At 57.2% G+C, this 18,581-nt stretch overlaps 1 protein-coding gene and 1 long non-coding RNA gene across 3 annotated transcripts; one reads left to right on the forward strand and one right to left on the reverse strand.

Moving 5' to 3' along the window:
* The first annotated feature begins 602 nt into the window (after positions 1-602).
* LOC120638806 lies at positions 603-14,272 on the forward strand. Of its 2 annotated transcripts, none has more exons than XR_005660767.1 (3): positions 603-615; positions 6,981-6,983; positions 14,235-14,272. It is a non-coding gene; the product is annotated as an uncharacterized LOC120638806 (long non-coding RNA). The 2 variants fall into 2 exon arrangements; XR_005660768.1 differs by lacking the exon at positions 6,981-6,983 and adding an exon at positions 6,842-6,845 and having other exon boundaries at positions 14,235-14,271.
* LOC100086809 (cytochrome P450 2D14) lies at positions 7,140-18,581 on the reverse strand. Its single transcript, XM_029079143.2, has 9 exons — positions 18,112-18,581; positions 16,665-16,836; positions 15,415-15,567; positions 14,172-14,332; positions 13,626-13,799; positions 11,390-11,531; positions 9,503-9,690; positions 8,728-8,869; positions 7,140-7,863 (listed from the first exon to the last, which is right to left on the reverse strand). The coding sequence occupies exons 1-9, from the start codon at positions 18,319-18,321 to the stop codon at positions 7,685-7,687; spliced, it is 1,521 nt and encodes a 506-aa protein (XP_028934976.1). The 5' UTR covers positions 18,322-18,581; the 3' UTR covers positions 7,140-7,684.

The following is an 18,581-nucleotide window of genomic DNA, read 5'->3' on the forward strand; positions in this document are numbered from 1 at the left end:
GTATAAGTGCCCTGTGGGCAGGAAAGGTGACTTTCTGCCTCTGTGGTACTTCTTTAATAATAATGTTGGTATTTGTTAAGCACTTACTCTGTGCAGAGCACTGTTCTAAGCGCTGGGGTAGACACAGGGGAATCAGGTTGTCCCACGTGAGGCTCACAGTTAATCCCCATTTTACAGACGAGGTCACTGAGGCACAGAGAAGTGAAGTGACTCGCCCACAGTCACACAGCTGACAAGTGGCAGAGCCGGGATTCGAACCCATGACCTCTGACTCCCAAGCCCGGGCTCTTTCCACTGAGCCAAGCTGCTTCTCTAGGCACCCAATAGAGTGCATCACATTCAGTAGGCGCTCAATAAATACCAGTTCCACTGCTTCTGTTTTTAGAGCACTGTCCCCGGCACCTGGAAGTAGACAGAAGAACAAAATGGAGGCTTTGTCCACGAGGAATTTATGACATAGTGGGGATGATGTATATTTACCCCACCCCTAGTCCCACAGAATTTATCCTTGTACTCTCCCCGTTAATTTAATTTAATATGTGTCTCACCCCCCTCTAGACTGTAAGCTCATGTAGGCAGAGACTATCTGCTTATTGTTATATTGTGCTCTTCCAAGTGCTTAGTACAGTGCTCTGCACACAGTACTAATAAGTGTATTTGTTAAGCACTTACTACATGCACTGTACTAAGCGCCGGTAAGCGCTCAGTAAATACGATTGAATGAAATATGATGGAATGAAGATCCTTGTGGGCGGGGATCATGTCTACCAACTCTAATGTATGTACTCTCCCAAGCGCTCAACACAGGGCTCTGAACATGATTCTTGCTCAATAAATGCCTTTGATTGCTTCATTGATTGAACTGACAAAAACCCTCCACCACACTTTTTTTTTCCTTAAATGACATTCATTAAAGGCTTGCTTTGGGCATTCCAATTGTTCTCGTCTGTCCGTCTCCCCCGATTAGACCGTAAGCCCGTCAAAGGGCAGGGACTGCCTCTCTCTGTTGCCGAATTGGACATTCCAAGTGCTTAGTACAGTGCTCTGCACATAGTAAGCGCTCAACAAATACTAGTGAATGAATGAATGAAGCCCTGGGGTGAATAAAAGCTAATCAGATTGGACACAGTTCCCGTCCAACGGTTCATGTCCCACATGGGGCACAGTCTTATTCCCCATTTTACAGATGAGGTAACCGAGGCACAGAGAAGTAAAATGACTCGCCCACAGTCACACTGCAGACAAGTGGTGGAGCCGGGATTGGACCCTGAGATTCTGCCCGACTTGATTATCTTATAGCGGCCCCGCTGCTTAGTACAATTTTTGGCACATAATAAACTCTTTTTATTATCACTACTAATTATTACATTACTCCATCAGTCACTTTCCTCTGTTCTTTTTCCAAAAAGAAGATGGTGCCAGGTCGATGTTCCTAGACGGACGGGTTCAGTACAGTCTGGCTATGGTTCGGTACCCAAACAGTTTATAGTGTTTGGGTCTCCTGCCCCGGGGGCACGGAGGATGGGGTGGAGGGACAGGCTGCCCATCTTCATTCCATCGTATTTCATTCGATCGTATTTACTGAGCGCTTACCGGCGCTTAGTACAGTGCCTGTTGTAAGTGCTTAACAGATACTCTTATTAGTGCTGTGTGCAGAGCACTGTACTAAGCACTCGGAAGAGCACGATATAACAATAAACAGACACAGTCCCTGCCCACATCCTCGGGAAGAGGAGCCGTGTGGCCGAGGGGAAAGAGGCCAGGCCTGGGAATCAGCGGACCTGGCTTCTAATCTCGGCTCTGCCAATTCCGAAGCAGCGTGGCGCAGTGGAAAGAGCCTGGGTTTGGGAGTCCGAGGTCATGGGTTCGAATTCCGCTCTGCCACTGGTCAGCTGTGTGACTGTGGGCAAGTCACTTCACTTCTCTGGGCCTCAGTTCCCTCACCTGTAAAATGGGGATTAACTGTGAGCCTCACATAGGACAACCTGATGACCCTGTATCTACCCCAGCGCTTAGAACGGTGCTCGGCACATAGTAAGCACTTAACAAATACCAAAATGATTATTATTTTTTAACTTCTCTGTGCCTCAGTTTCCGCAACTGTAAAACGGGGATGAAATCCTACTCTCTCCGACTTTGACCGTGGGCCCCGTGTGGGACAGGGACTGTGTCCGACCTGGTAAACCTGCATCTACCCCAGCGCTTAGAACGGTGCTTGACCCATAGTAAGGGCTTAACAAATACCATAAAAATAATAATCTTATTTATTGAGCACTTACTGTATGCAGAGCACCTGTGCCCATCCAGCCGGGGTCAGGGGGAGGCTAAGGGACTCATGCTTTTTTCTCTCTCATCCTCAGACGTGATGCGTTACTCGCATCCGTGGCTTCAAGGAAATCACACCAGGCCCTGACTTGGCCGGGAAGATTTTCCAGGTAAGAAGTCAGCCGGCCAAGGGAGGGTGGGCCAGGCAACGCCTTGGGTCCAGGCTTTTCCTGGCCTTCCAATACTGCCCCATGCTGACCCCTGGATTGTTTCCGGCTAGAAACCTCCCCCTAATTTTCCCAAACTTTTAGACAGCAGGCACATGGCGGAGCCGGGATTAGAATCATCTGAATGGTGCACTAGTCACTAGGTCCCGCTGCTTCTCTGTACCGGGATACCGGAAACCCCCAGGGTCTGTTGTACTGCACTCTCCCAAGCGCTTAGTACAGAGCTCCGCACAGTAAGCGCGCAATCGATATGAGTGAATGAATTCCTCTCCCAGCAGAGACGGCCCTTCCCCATCTCACCCAAGCGCTTAGGACAGTGTTCTACACCCAGTAGGCGCTCAGTAAAGGAGTGAATGAATTCCCCTCACAGCGGAGATGGCCCTTCCCCATCTCACCCCAGTCCTTAGTACAGTGCTCAACCCCCAATAAGCGCTCAATAAATATGAATGAATTCCCCTCACAGCAGAGATGGCCCTTCCCCGTCCCCCCCAAGTGCTTAGTACAGTGTTCAACACCCAAGAAGCGCTCAATAAATATGAATGAATTCCCCTCACAGCAGAGCTGGCCCTTCCCCATCTCACCCAAGCGCTTAGGACAGTGTTCTACACCCAGTAGGTGCTCAATAAATATACAGAAGTGAATGAATTCCCCGCACAGCAGAGACGGGCCTTCCCCATCTCACCCAAGCGCTTAGGACAGTGTTCTACACCCAGTAGGTGCTCAATAAACATGCAGGAGTGAATGAATTCCCCTCACAGCAGAGATGGCCCTTCACCGTCTTATCCGAGTGCTTAGTATAGTGGTCTGTCCCCAGTAAGTGCTCAATAAATAGGAAGGAATGAGTGGATTGCTCTCAAAACAGAGATGGGCCTTCTCCGTGTCCTTCAGAGCTCTTCCCCTGCATGGGGCCGTGTTCCCTCGCAAACCTGGGGTTACGGGGCCAGTATTCCCTCCGAGGCCGAGGGGTGGACTGCTGCCTTCTCCCCTTCTCCCCCGGCTCCTCATCCAGGCCCAGGGCGGTGACCGGGCCGCGGACCGCAGACTGGAGAAGCAGCGTGGCTCAGTGGAAAGAGCACGGGCTTCGGAGTCAGGGTTCATGAGTTCGAATCCCAGCTCTGCCACTTGTCGGCTGTGTGACTGTGGGCGAGTCACTTAACTTCTCTGGGCCTCAGTTCCCTCATCTGTAAAATGGGGATTAAGACTGTGAGCCCCACGTGGGACAACCTGATTCCCCTATGTCTACCCCAGCGCTTAGAACAGTGCTCGGCACATAGTAAGCGCTTAACAAATACCAACATTATTATTATTATTATATTCCTGGCACCCGACCTCGCCGCCGACCTCTCGTCCACATCCCGCCTCTGGCCTGGAGCGGCCTCCCTCCTCAGATCTGACAGATAATTGGTCTCCCCCATTTCAAAGCCTTACTGAAGGCACAACTCCTCCAAGAAGCCTTCTCTGACTACGTCCTCCTCTCCTCTTCTCCACTCCCGGCTCCGTGGAAAGAGCCCGGGCTTGGGAGTCAGAGGTCATGGGTTCGAATGCCAGCCCAGCCACTTGTCAGCTGTGGGACTGTGGGCAAGTCACTTCACTTCTCCGGGCCTCAGTTCCCTCATCTGTAAAATGGGGATTAACTGTGAGCCTCACGTGGGACAACCTGATGACCCTGTATCTACCCCAGCGCTTAGAACAGTGCTCTGCACAGAGTAAGCGCTTAACAAATATCAACATTATTATTACCAACATTATTATTATTCCCTTCTGCTTTGCCCTGACTTGCTCCCTTCATTCATCCTCCCCCACCCACAATCCCACAGCATATATGTATATATCCTTACATAACTACAATTTATTTATTCATATTAATGCCTGTCTCCCCCGCTAGACTGTGAGCTCATTGTGGGCAAGAAATGTGTCTGTTTACTGTTAGAGTGTACTCTCCCAAGCGCTTATTCATTCAGTCGTATTTATTCTCTGTGCCTCAGTTATCTGTAAAATGGGGATTAACTGTGAGCCTCACGTGGGACAACCTGATGACCCTGATGACCCAGCGCTTAGAGCAGTGCTCTGCACATAGTAAGCGCTTAACAAATACCAACATTATTATTATTATTGAGCGCTTACTGGGCAAATACCAACATTATTGTTATTACTGAGCGCTTACTATGTGCAGAGCACTGTACTTAGTACAGCGGAGTACAGTGTTTTGCACACAGTAAGCGCTCAATAAATAGGAATGAGTGAATGAAAGAAAGCACAAGGATGCCCAGCAGAGGGCGCCCCAGGGTCCCCATTCATTCATTCATTCATTCAATCGTATTTATTGAGCACTTACTATGTGTAGAGCACTGGACTAACCGCTTGGCATGGACAGTTCGGCAACAGATAGAGGCCATCCCTGCCCAACGACGGGTTCACAGTCTAAAAGGGGACTCATAGTCTAAAAGGGGGGCTCACGCTCTAAAAGGGCCAGGTCGGTTCCTGGTTGGCCTACTGGTCCACCCAGTCCCTCGCCGGAGCTGGGAATGGGGGTTTCGGCAGAAAGAGAGAGAGAGAGAGACCCCTCCCCATAATGATCCTGGACTGAGCCAAAAGGGAGGCTTCAGCCGTGGAAGGATGCCCTGTTGTGAACCCGACGGAGCCTGGATCTACGGGGAGGGGCCGCTGCTAGTCCTCCGGTGATAGCCCGGGACCCCCGGCCCCTTCTGTGCCTGTTTTCCTCCCCAGCTGATGGGGGAAACCCAAAGGCCATTCTGGGGCCCACGGACCAGTGCTGTCCACTGCCTCAGATAACCGGCCTATGCTTCCTCCTTTGAGACAGCGAGAGAGTGTGTGTGTATGTGTGCATTTTTCTGCATGTTTATATACGTTCTCCTCGTGGGTCCAGTGGCCACTCGCCCCAGGGCCTGCTCTGGACTCCTCTCCCAGAGCCCGGCAGTCTTCCGGGAGAAGACAATGGACCCGAATCAGTCCAGGAGACATATTGGTCCAGGGCCGATCCAAAGGCCGATCCGCAGCCTGGCCCGGGGTCCCCTCTGGGAGGGCCCTGGGTCCATCTCGGGAGGGTCTGGACAGGGCTGGGGCTGGGCCCGGGAACCAACCCGGGGTGGGGTGGGAAGGCAGAGACGGATGGAGGCAGCTGCCTGGCTGGAGGTGACCCAGAGCTCTCTGGGTGGTTGCAAGGGCGGGGGAGAAAGGGCAAGGTGAGGGTCTAGGGGTGGCCCCAGGCCAGGGCATCTCTCTGAGGAAAACTTTGCCTTTTGCCCCTGAGGGAGGCCTGCGTTTCTGCTTTCTCCCCACCTCCCCTCGTCTTCACGGAAACCGAGCTCTAAAAACGAGAGGCGGCAGGCAGGGCAGGGCAGCAGCGAGGGCCCGAGCCCGTCTGGAGGTGAGGCCGGTGAGGAGGCCGCGAGCGTGGCGGCTTCTCCCTCTCCAGCCACGAGCCAGGGTCCTGTCAGGTACAGCCCGGCCCCCGACCCAGACCCCAATCCTGCCTCCCTCAAAAGAAAACCCCCATCCTTCGTCCCTCCAAACCAAACCCCCAACCTCCCCTCCTCCCCAACCAAACCCCTGATTCTTCTTCCCCACAAATCAAACCGCCAGTTCTGTCTCCCCCCATCCAAGCTCCCCATCTACCCCGCCAAACCACACCCCCCGATCTTGCTGCCTCCCAAACCAAACCCCCAATCCTTTCCCTAAACCAAACCATCAAACCATCCTCCCCCTAAACCACACTCATAATCCCATCTCCCCTCAAAACAAACCCCCGGTCCCACTTCCTCTAAACCCCAAGCTCTCTCCCCGCAAACCCCAAATTCTGTTTCCCCACTGAAACAAGCCCCCGTTCCCTCTCCCTCCCCCCCCAAACCAAACTCCCAATTTCCTTTCCCCAAACCAAACTCTGACATTTCTTCTCCCCAAACCAAATCCCTGATCCGCTTGGTCCCGGCAGCCACCTGCACGGACCCAAACGGAGAGGACACCTCGATGGAGGACAGTCAGAGAATGACCCCGGTCCCCAAGAGGGGAACCCCACAGTCGAGGTGACAACCTGGATCCGCACGTCCGGAGCAGTTGTCTCTTGATTTCCTCGTGCCATCTCAGGGGTGTAGGGCTCCAGCAGCTTTCTGGGGCAAGATTGGGGTGAAGAACCCCCCTTCCCCCAGCTCACCGCCGGCTTGCTGGGTGACCCCAGGCTGAGGACAGGAAGTGTCACCTCTTGGGATTTCTCCGAGTGAACGGGAAGACGTGAATGTCCGTTCTTGACCGTGGGGCTGACCCTCGGGACTGGACTCCCCGGGAGGGTGGGAGGTGCCCGGTGGCGGGATGGGAGGAGCCGGGGTACAGAGTCTGGTCAGCAAGGCTCGGCTGGCAGCGTCGGCCCCAAAGTAAGAGGGAGAAGGGGGCCGGATCTGGGGACTCCCACTCCTCAGCAGTTCCCTCCATAGAAACAACCCCATTCGCAAAACCCGACTTCCCGGTCCAGAGTCTGTCAGCTCCCGCCGCTGGGCTGTCCGGCCGCTGGACCGAGGACTGGCCCCGGGACTCTGTTTCCCGGCTCCACAGGAAGGCCCGACGCCGTTGCAAGAAGTGCTCGATACATACCGTTGACCGATTGGCTGAATGAGGGTTCCCAAAGGCACGATGCTCGATCTAAACACGTAGTATTTATTAAGCGAGGGACTTGGGCTAGCGCTAGCTAGAGGAACTAAGGAAGCAGAAAGACCTGTTCCCGCCCTCAAGGGCCGGGGACACAACTCCGTCAGCAGCAGCTGCAAAGGCTCAAGAGCTCGGGCAGGAGGTTTCTAATCTAATGGAACAGAAACCGGCCTGCCCACGAGGATGAGAGAAAGAGAGAGCCAGAGCCGATGCCCCGGTTTGGAGAGTGGAGACGGTGGGAGGGTTGGTGGGTGAGCGGGGGTGGGAATGTTAGGGGGTGGGTGGGAGGGGGAGATGTTCCGGGTGAGACGCCGGTCTGCCCCCCGTAAGAGCCGTAACTTTGTGGTGAGGTGGGTGGGTGGCTAAGTGGGCGGGGTGAGGCGGGAAAGGGGGGCAGGGAAGTGGGACAGGGTGAGCGGGGAGTTGGGGTGGGAAGGAGGAGCCGGGTGGCTAGGTGAGCCGGGAGGAGAGGGGTAGGTGAGCTGGAGAAGGGGGGGAGCGGGGAGGGGAGGGTGGGGATGGAGGGTGGGCGTCTATCTGAGGAGGGCTTGGAGTTGGTAGGGCTGCGGGACAAGGGTCAGGGCGAAGTGGCCTCGCAGCGAGGGCCTGGGCCGGTCTTCGGGCAGGCGGAAGGTGAAGCGCTGCAGGAGGCAGGTGAAGAAGAGGAAGAGCTCCATCCGGGCCAGTGGCTCCCCCAGGCACACGCGGCGACCTGAGGCCGCCCGGCCGGGTCCGCGAGGGGCACGGCGAGCGGGCAGGCCGGGGACGACCGGGCCGGGACCCGGGACGAAGGCGTCTGGTTAGAACAGTCGCTCCCCACGTATCCTGGCCCCCGACCCCTGTTCCCCAGCCACCTGGTCACCGATCTGCCCTTAGCAAACCTTCCGGGTTTGGGTGTAGACCGAGCCAGCTGCCCCCTCCCCACAGGCGGGGAGAGGGGGGGACTCCCACGACCCTCCCTGCTTCCCGGCTCCCCACCTCCCCCTTCATTCCCCTGCAGCCTCTCCCCCATCCCTGGCTCACTTTAATCAATACGGTAATAATTAGGGTTCTGGTTAAGCGCTTACTTTATGTGCTAAGCACTCGGTAGGTACGCTTCAATCGGGTGGGACCCGGTCCCTGTCCCACATGGGGCTCACACTCTTCATCCTCATTTTATAGACGAGGTCACCGAGGCCCGGAGAAGTGAATGACCTGCCCACGATCTCACGGCAGACAAGTGGCGGAGTTGGGATTAGAACCCAGGTCCCTCTGACTCCCGGGCCCGGGCATGGCCACTGCCCCCGCCATCTAATCCCGGCTCTGCCACTCGTCTGCTGTGAGACCTGGGGCGAGTCACTTGACTTCTCTGGGCCTCAGTAACCTCATCCGTAAAATGGGGATTGAGAAGTAAGCCCCATGCGGGACAGGGACTGTGTCCAAGCCCATTTGCTTGTCTCCGCCCCAGCGCTCAGTACAGTGCTCGGCACACAGTAAGCGTTTAACAAATACCACAGTTATTATTATCTCCCTGCCGGCCTCTTTCCCCTTCAGTCCCTCTCCCAGCTCCCTCCGCCCCTCCAGGCTTGGGCTTTACCTGCAGAGAAAGGCAGGAAGGCCTCTGGCTTCACGAACCGGCCGTCCCGGTCCAGAAAATGCTCTGGATAGAACTGGTGTGGCTTCTCCCAGACCGTGTCGTCCTTCAGCACGGAGGACAGGTTGAGGATCAGATAGGTCCCCTAAAGCGCAGAGACAAGCTTGGACCACCACTTCCCACCCCCCAGTTCCAACCCAGGGCAGAAAGTGAGTTATTCCTCCACCCCTCGCCCACCTCCCTCTCCCTTGGGCTTTCTCTTCCTCCACTGCCCCCCACACGCCCTCCCACTCTCTCCCGCTCCCCTACAGGCTCTGACCCCTCAGAGAGGCCTACGGGGCACAGGGCCGGCGGGGAGGAGACCGTAAGCTCGTGGGCAGGGAATGTGTCTGTTTATTGTTTCACTGCACTCTCCCAAGAGCTTAGTTCAACGCTCTGCACACGGTAAACACTCAACAAATACCCCTAGATGAATGAATGAGCGAGGAAAGGAGAAGAATCCCCCCCCTCCTGGAACTCCAGCCCTGAGGAGAGCCCCAATCCTGGGGTCATCATCGTTCATTATTCGCTCAGTTGTATTTATTGAGTGCTTACTTCGTGCAGAACACTGGCAGACACGTTCCCTGCCCACAGTGAGCTTCCAGGGGCCCAGGATGCCCCTCTGCCCCCAATTTATCACCCCCTTCCCCTGGAAGCTCAGATGGGTCAGGCCGGGCTCCAGCAACTACCGTGGGGTCAGGGGCTCGGGACGGGGCCTGGCGGGAGGCGGCCGTGGTACCTCGGGGATGAAGAAGCCCTGGACCTGCGTATCCCGGAGGGTCAGGTGGGGCAGCCCGATGGGAATGATGTCCCCCAAGCGCTGGCACTCGTGGATGACCGCATTGGTGAAAGGCATCTTGGCTTGGTCCGCCATGGTCGGCCTCCTGTCCCTGCCGATCACCTGGTCGATCTCCACCTGGACTCGGCCTGCTCGGAGGGTCGGGATACGGGGGCTGGAGGGAGACCCCGCGGGGCCCCCTCCCCAAGGGCTCGCCCCGCCGCCAGCTCGGCCCCCTCAACTCGGAGACGCTGCACAGAGGAGCCGGGAGGCCGTCCGCTTTTCCCCGGGTCGGAAAAGCGGTTCCCCGTGGAGCTGTGCGGCCGGAAAATCCGGCAGGTGCCAGGACGGTTTGGATGGATTCGTGGACGGGTGGTCAGGGCTGGGTCACTGGGGGACAGTCAGGGATGGAAAGAGAGTCAGGGGTGTGGGAGAGTCCAGGCTGGGTCACTCGGGGAGAGTCAGGGATGGAGAGGGGAGAGTCAGGGGTGTTGGATGGGTGGTTCAGGTTGGGTCACTGAGGTAGAGTCAGGGATGAAGAGGGGAGAATCGGGAGGTGGGTGTCGGATGGTCCATGCGGGATAATAATAATAATAATAATAATAATAATGTTGGTATTTGTTAAGCGCTTACTCTGTGCCGAGCACTGTTCTAAGGGCTGGGGTAGATACAGGGTCATCAGGTTGTCCCACGTGAGGCTCCCAGTTGATCCCCATTTTACCGATGAGGTCACTGAGGCCCAGAGAAGTGAAGTGAACTTGCCCACAGTCACCCAGCTGACAAGTGGCAGAGCCGGGATTCGAACTCATGACCTCTGACTCCCAAGCCCAGCCTCTTTCCACTAAACCACGCTGCTTCTCTGATCACACAAGCACCACCCAGAAGAGGATCCGCTCACCCTCAGGCCCGCAAGCCTTCAGGGTGGGACTCAGTTTGGGGGGGGGGGAAGGGAGGAGGAGAGCTGGTGGGAGGGAGGGAGAGTCAGAGATGGAGAGAGGAGAGGCAGGAATGTTGGGAAACCCGTGCTGGGACACTATAGGGAGAGTCAGGGATGAAGAGGGAAGAGTCAGGGCTGTTGGATGGTCCGTGCCGGGTCACTAGAGGAGAATCAGGGATGGAGAGGGGAGAGTCGGGGTGTTGGGTGGTCCATCCCGGGCCTGAGGGCAGGCGTCCAATAGAGCAGCCAATCAATCAATGGTACTGATTGAGCATGAACCATGTGCAGAGCACTGTACTGAACACTTGGGAGAGTCCAATTCAACAGAGTTGGTAGACCTGTTCCCTGCCCACAAGGAGCTTACGGTCTAGGGGTTCCAGTCCTCAGTTCCTCTGGGCCCCCTGTCAGAGACCAAGTACCGGACCAGATGGACAATTGGTTTAATAATAATAATAATAATATTGGAGGCATCTGTTAAGTGTTTACTGTGTGCCACGCACTGTTCTAAGCGCTGGGGTAGAGACAAGGTAATCGGGTTGGACACAGTCCCTGTCCCACGTGGGGCTCACAGTCTTCATCCCCATATTACAGATGAGGTAACTGAGGCACAGAGGAGTGACGCGACTTGCCCGGGGTGACCCAGCGGAGAAGTGGAAGAGCCGGGATTAGAATCCACGCGGCCGGGGTCGGAACCCACGTGGTTCGGCCCAAGAGTGGCACTGCTGCTGTCCCAAATCCACGGGAGGATCCAACAGCCCCGACGGGGAGCCCTCTCTGCCCTCCAGCACCTCTCCGGCACCTCACCACAACCCAGAAAACTTCCCACGCCTCTCCAGGAAAAGGTGAGGGCCTGCCTGGGCGACGTGCTGGGGTTAGGGGCGTCTGCGGGGGGCGGAGGGGGTGTCACTCACTCTGGACGTCTGGGTGGAGGAGCATAAACAGTAGGGCCCACTTTAAGGTGGTGGAGGTGGTCTCTGTGCCGGCGGTGAAGAGATCCGTCACGACTATGCGGATGTTCCGGTCGTTGAAGCTGCTCCCGGGATCGTCCTTGGCCTGGGGTACGACAGAGGGCCGGGGGGGTCCCGTGAGGACGACGGAATCGGTTGGGCGCTTACTACGTGCCGAGCGCCGTTCTAAGCACTGGGGTGGATCCGAGGCAATGAGGTTGTCCCGCGTGGGACTTAATCCCCATTTTGCAGATGAGGTAACTGTCCCGCGTGGGACTTAATCCCCATTTTGCAGATGAGGTAACCGAGGCCCAGAGGAGTGAGGTGACTTGGCCCAAGTCACACAGCTGATAAGTGGCGGAGCCGGGATGAGAAGCCCCGACCTCTGACTCCCGGGCCCTTGCCATCAGGCCGCGCTGCGGCTCGGTCCCGGGCCCGGGGGGAGAACGGGCCGCACGACCCGGTCGGGACCCCCGGGGGGGTGGGTCCTTCGGCCGGGGTCGCCGTCGGTGACACCTCCTCCCCGCCGCCCCACAGAGCCGAGACCCCCTCGATAGGATCCCCGGGGGTGAGAAGATCGCTTGTCTGCTGCACTGTGAGCTCGTTAGGGGCCGGGATATGTCTGTTCGTTGTCATATCTACTCTCCCAAGCGCGTAGTACAGTGCTTGGCACCCAGTAAGCGCTCAATAAACGAATGAAATAAAATGACAGATACGTACGTAAGGGGTGGGGGGCCGGGCCGGGGAAAGAGCAAAGGGAGCAAGTCAGGGGGACGTAGAAGGGAGGGGGAGATGAGGAAAAGTGGGGCTTAATGTGGGAAGGCCTCTCGGAGGAGGTGGGCCTTCAATAAGGGGAGAGCGGTGGTCTGTGGGATCAGGGGAGGAAGGGCCTTCCAGGCCGGAGAAAGGGACATTTGGGCCGGGGCTCAGCGGCCAGAGAGGCGAGATCAAGGCACAGTGAGAAGCTTAGCACTAGGGTCATTCAGTAGTATTTATTGAGCGCTTACTATGTGCGGAGATCAAGGCGCAGTGAGAAGCTTAGCACTAGGGTCATTCAGTAGTATTTATTGAGCGCTTACTGTGTGCGGAGATCAAGGCGCAGTGAGAAGCTTAGCACTAGAGTCATTCAACAGTCGTTCAATAGTATTTATTGAGCGCTTACTCCGTGCTTACTATGTCGCACTGGCCTCTCCCGAGCGCTGAGTACAGTGCTCCGCGCACAATCGGCACGCCATAAATATGACTGGACTCATCTTGGGCAAGTCATTTAACCTGCCTATAAAATATTCGGAGAGGCGTGGGTGGGGTGGGGACTGTGGCCGAGCTCTGCTTGTTGTGGGCCGAGAATGACGATAATAATAATTATGGTGTTCGTTAAGCGCTTACTATGGGCTGAGCACTGTTCTAAGCGCTGGGGGAGATACGGGGTCATCAGATGGTCCCACGGGCGGCTCGCTTTTTTTCAAAAAATTCCCATTTGTGGAATGTGTACGTTTCCTGATGTATTGGGCTCTCCCAAGCGCTTCGCACAGTGCTCTGCACACAGTAATGGCTGAAGAGATACTAATTGAATGGTTATCTTGGCCGGGGACCCCCCGGTCCCCAGAGCCACCGAGGCAGCCGCACAGCCGGGTGGGCGCAACGACCCTAGGGGGCGCTGCCACTCCACCACTCGAGAGCCCTGGGAAATAATAATTAATAATAATGATAATAATAATGTTGGTATTTGTTAAGCGATTACTATGTCCCGAGCACTACTCTTAGCGCTGGGGGAGATACAAGGTTATCGGGTTGTCCCACGTGAGGCTCACAGTCTTCATCCCCGTTAGACTGTGAGCCCGTCACTGGGCAGGGATGGTCGCTTTCTGTTGCCGAATTGTCCATTCCAAGCGCTTAGTCCAGTGCTCTGCACAGAGTAAGCGCTCAATAAATACGATTGAATGAATGAATGAATGAATTTTCCGGATGAGGTCACCGAGGCACCGAGAAGTGAAGTGACTTGCCCGCGGTCACACAGCTGACAGGTGGCGGAGCGGCGATTGGAACCCACGACCCCCGACGCCTAAGCCCGGGCTCTTTCCGCCGAGCCACGCTGAATCACGGTTGCCCTGGGCCCTGAGGAAAGTAGGCCCTTTCTTGGTCACCGGATGGACCCCCCGACCGTGCCCCGGGGGCGGTCAACCCCCAAGGCCCACCCTACCTGGTCCACCTGCTCCAGGTAAGCGTCCGTCAGGTCCCTGGGCAGGGCCGGGTCCCTAGTCTTCTTGTGCTCCTCGATGAAGGTGTCCAGGAGGGTTATGAAAGCCTTCTGGGCCCGGAAGATTCTCTGAGGCAGGCCGGGGATGGTCACCAGCCACGGGACGGCATTGAGGATCTGCCGGGGTGAGAATGGACTGGACTGGGCCGGCCCCGCGCCCCCGGCCCACCGGTTTCAATCGTATTTATCGAGCCCTTATTGTGTGCGGAGCACCGTACTAAGTGCTTGGAAGAGTACGATATAACAGACGCATTCCCTGCCCGCCACGAATCTGTGGTCTAGAGGGGGAGACAGACATTAATAAACAGATGACAGCTATGGACGTAAGTGCTGCGGGACTGGGAGGGGGACGAATAAAGGGAGGAGAAGGATGGATAAAGGGAGCAAGCCGAGACGACACAGAAAGGAGTGGGAGAAGAGGGAAGGAGGGCTTAGGGAAGGCCTCACGGAGGAGGAGGAGGGCAACCGGCACCCGAAGCCCCCCCGTACCTGGGGCAGGATGCCCTCCTCCTCCTTCAGGCTCTGGTCCAGGAGGTCCAGCAGCTTCTGGAGCGTCTGGTCGTCGTACTCTAAGCGGTCGCCGAAGGTGAGCGACGAGATGACGTTGCTGACCGCGCCACGCAGGAGGAAGTGCGGGTTGAAGGGGCGGCCTGGAAGGGGGAGGTTGGCCGGTCGGAGGCGGCGGGAGGCGGCGGGGGCGGATCCCGGGGGCCAGGCCGTCCCTCACCCCTGCGCTCCCCAAACCCCCACCTCCCTGCCGGCTCATCCTCCCCACCCCTTGCAGAACCAGCACAAACCAGTGCGGAACCAGAACGGGGCCAGGGCAGGTCCAGCTCAGGGGTTGGACCAATCAGTACAGGCCCAGTACACCCTCCTACGGAGCCAGCACAGACCACTAGGGACCCAATCCGGGCCAGTACGGAACCAGTCCAGAAGAGAGGCAGCACAGAGCCAGCACAGACCAGTAAGGACCCAATCCGGGCCAGTACGGAACCAGTCCAGAGGAGAGGCAGCACAGAGCCGGCTCTCGAGTCGGGGCTGGCTTCCTGGCCGGCTTAAGGAGGTCTTGGACCCTCTCTGGCGCGTAGGGTCTGCACCGAGGCCAACAGGGCGGCGTCCCAGTGGTCGGGACGCACCGGGGGAGCCCCAAATTCCCCTCCTGGAGAGACAGGCGGCAGCCAGAGCCGGACCAGAGTTCGGGGTGACCCAAAGCAAGGGCGCCCCAAAATTGGAGACGATTGTGGTCGCACAGTGACCTCTCTGGGGACCAGAACTGCTTCTTGTCTCATCGGCGGACACTGACCCTTCCCCTTCTGCCTGCAGAGCACCGACCGGGCACCGGGAAAGGACGAGAGACGTGAAAGCGCTTAGTGAGTGCTCAGTACAGTGCTTTGCACACGGTGACCACTCAAAAAATATGATTTAAAGAATGAAAGAGGTGGCCCCTGCCCGCCAGAGGCTTGTGAGACGAAAGGGGAGGGGAGCAGGCCTGACTTGACAGACGTAACCGCTGTTAGAGACTCAGAGAACAGATATTATAGAAAACCTGGGAGGGGAACACAATGGCCCTGGAGCAATCTGGGGGCAAGGGAAGGGCAGGGATCCAGGGCGGAACGGGGCCGACTTCCGCAAAATGGCGACAGCGCGATGTCACCACGTTCCGCTGAACGTCTTGGGGCTTGGATGCTCCGAGGTCTGTCGCCGGTCCTCCCGACCCCATTTCCGGACTCACCTTCTTCAGAGCTGAAGGCCGAGCAGAGGAAGCTGGCTTCCTCCGTCACCCACTGCTCCAGGGACTTCTTCCCTAGTCCGAAGTTCCTCATGGTGGAGAGAGAAAACCTCCTTTGCTCCTTCCAGGCCTGCCCGTACTGGGCCAACACCAGTCCTGGGGGATGGAACAGTATAATAATAATAATAATAATAATAATTGTGGTATTTGTTAAGCACTCACTATGTGCCAGGCACTGTTCTAAGCACTGGGGTAGATCCAAGATAATTGGGTTGGACACAGTCCCTGTCGTACGTGGAGCTCACAGTCTTAATCCCCGGCTCTGCCCCTTGTCAGCTGGGTGACCGTGGGCAAGTCACTTTACTTCTCTGTGCCTCAGTTCCCTCATCTGAAAATGAGGATTAACTGCGAGCCTCACGTGGGGTAACCTGATCAACCCTGTATCTACCCCAGTGCTTAGAACAGTGCTCTGCACATAGTAAGCGCTTAACAAATACCAACATTATTATTAAGCAGTGTCGCCTAGTAGACAGAGCACAGGCTTGGGAGTCAGAAGGACCTGGATTCTAATCCCTCTTCTGCCACTTGTCTCCTGTGTGATCCTCGACAAGTCACTTCACTTCTCTGGGCCTCAGTGACCTCACCTGCAAAATGGGGACGAAGACTGCGAGCCCCACGCGGGACAGGGACTACAGTGTCCAGCCTGATAGGACAGGGACTATGTCCAGCCCGATGAGCTCGTATCTACCCCAGTGCTTAATTCAGGGCCCGGCACATAGTAAGCGCCTAACAAATATAACCCCCTCCCTCCAAAAAAACCCTCCGCCTTTGGGCTCCCGCCTCCAGGGCAGTCAGCAGTCCCCTCTTCTTGCCCATGATCAAGAAAGGCACTTAGGGGACACCAAATCCGGGGGTGGGATCCAGGTAGTTCAGCCCAACCCCCTGAGCCACCCTCCCCCTGCCACCTGGGTGAGTCCAGAGGGAACTTCTGCACCCAACCCCTTGCCCTGCATCCAACCCGGGCTCCGTCTGCAGGCCGGCTGGTTTCCCGTCTCCTTGTTTTGTCTTGTGTGCCCCTTGTTGGGCGGGGATCGTCTCGACCTGTTGCCGAATTGTACTTTCCAAGCGCTTAGTCCAGCGCTCTGCACCCGGTAAGCGCCCCGTGTGAACGAATGCCGCCGCCCCACCCTGCCGGGCACTGCTCCCCCGGGCCCTCTCGGGGACCACTGCCCTCCGCCCTCTCGGGGACCTGCCTTCCGAGTTGGGCCCGAAGCCCAGGTGATCATAGGTGACTAGTGGCGGCCTCCCGGCCGTCTCCTCGGACCTCTGCACCAGCGCCTCCTTCACCGCGGCGAGGCCGTTGAGCACCACCACGTTGGTCCAGGAGAACTGGAGGCTGAAGACGTCGCCGAACTTCTCCCGCAGCTGCCGGAGGAACGGAGCGGGCCGGGGAGCGGCGGGGGCCCCGGGACCGTGAACGGGCCCGCCGAGGCCCTCTTCCTCTTCCCGGTGCTCTCCCTGCCCCGCCATTCGCTACAGTGCTCGGCGCCCCGTAAGCGCTTCGCATGGAATGCTATTAATCAGGTAGCCCCGTCCCACCCAAAGGACCAGTCAGTCACTGGTATTTATTGAGCGCTTTCCCTGTGCAGCGCCTGGGAAAGTACGATATTACAACATTCGTTCATTCAATCGCATTTATGGAGCGCTTACTGTGTGCGGAACACTGTACTAAGCGCTTGGGGGAGTATAACCATTCGATCGTGTTTATTGAGCGCTTACTGTGCGCAGAGCACTGTACTGAGCGCATTCCTTCCCCCCAGTGAGCTTACGGTCAGCGCGGTCTACGCGCAGCTGGTGTCTCCGAGGCCCAATTGCACTCCACTCGCGTGAGTTAAAAAGACCCATCATGCCCATTACATCAATCAACCAAGGGCATTCCAAGGGCTTAGTACAGTGCTCTGCGCACAGTGAGTGCTCAGTAAATATGATTGAATGAATGAATTGAGCATCCATTGTATGCACTGTACTGAATTCTTGGGAGAGGGCTAAAGAATACGTCCTCTTTCGTAAGGGGAGTATGGGGAAGCGGCTGAGCGTAGTGGGCCTGGGAGTCAGAGGGTCATGGGTTCTAATCCCGGCTCCCCCACTCGTCTGCTGCGTGGCCTTGGGCAGGTCGCTTCATTTCTCTTGTGCCTCAGTTCCCTCATCTGTAAAATGGGGATTGAGACCGTGAGCCCCATGTGGGACAACCTGATAACCTCGCATCTCCCCCAGCGCTCGGAACAGTGCTCGGCACGTCGTAAGCGCTTAACGAATACCATCATTATTATTATCATAAGGTAATCGGGTGGTCCCACGGGGGGCTCGCAGTCTCAATCCCCATTTTCCGGATGAGGTAGCTGAGGCCCAGTGAAGTGACGTGCCCAAAGTCAAACAGCTGATAAGCGGCGGAGCCGGGATTAGAACCCACGACCTCCGACTCCCAAGCCCGGGCCCTTTCCACTAAGCCATGCCGCTCGGTAACAGGGCTCCGCGCACAGTAAGCGCTCGGTAATTCTGATCGGATGAATAATAATAACGTCGGCATTTGTTAAGCGCTTACTATGTGCCGAGCACTGCGAATGAACGAATCCCTGCCCGGACCCGCTCCCCGCCCCGTCCTGCCCCCCTCCCTCAGCGTGGCCCCGTCGTTGCCCCTACCCGGTCGAAGCAGAGATGGGGCTGGTGGAAATCGATCTGCAGCAGGTTCCCGACGAAGGGCAGGGAGCTGGGGCCGGGCGGGTACCCGCGCCACCTCTTCCTTCGCTTCTGGAAGTCCAGGAGCAAGAGGAAGACCACGAGGAAGATGCCCAGCTGGGCCAGGTTGTCCCAGGACAAGAGCTGGGACCGGCGCCCCGGGCCGAGCCCCATGGCCGCCCGTCGGTGGGCTCCCGGCGAGAGTCGGATGCGGCCCGGGGAAGCCTCGGGAAGGGGACGCGGGGAGGGGGCTCGGGGTCTGGAGCTGGTGCGGAGGCGGCGGGCGCCCGGCTAGGCCTCTGGGCCTCCGGACGTCTCTCTGGGCCTCTGGACCTCTGGGCCTCTAGACCTCTGGGCCTCTGGGGTCGCCCCTCCGGTGGGAGTGGCGGACGCTCTCTGCCCCAGCCGGGCAGGACTCGAACTGACCTGAGGTT

Source organism: Ornithorhynchus anatinus, chromosome 14, assembly GCF_004115215.2.
Source record: "Ornithorhynchus anatinus isolate Pmale09 chromosome 14, mOrnAna1.pri.v4, whole genome shotgun sequence".
NCBI classification, from domain to species: Eukaryota; Metazoa; Chordata; class Mammalia; order Monotremata; family Ornithorhynchidae; genus Ornithorhynchus; species Ornithorhynchus anatinus.

What these genes read in the sequence shown, in the direction of transcription:
- LOC100086809 (XM_029079143.2), bottom strand. Translation starts at nt 18,321, where the DNA reads ATGGGGCTCGGCCCGGGGCGCCGGTCCCAGCTCTTGTCCTGGGACAAC. An exon ending in ACCTGGAGCAGGTGGACCAG is followed by an intron (nt 11,532 to 13,625) that starts GTAGGGTGGGCC and finishes GTCGTACCCCAG; the next exon opens with GCCAAGGACGATCCCGGGAG. An exon ending in AGGGCTTCTTCATCCCCGAG is followed by an intron (nt 8,870 to 9,502) that starts GTACCACGGCCG and finishes TCTGCGCTTTAG; the next exon opens with GGGACCTATCTGATCCTCAA.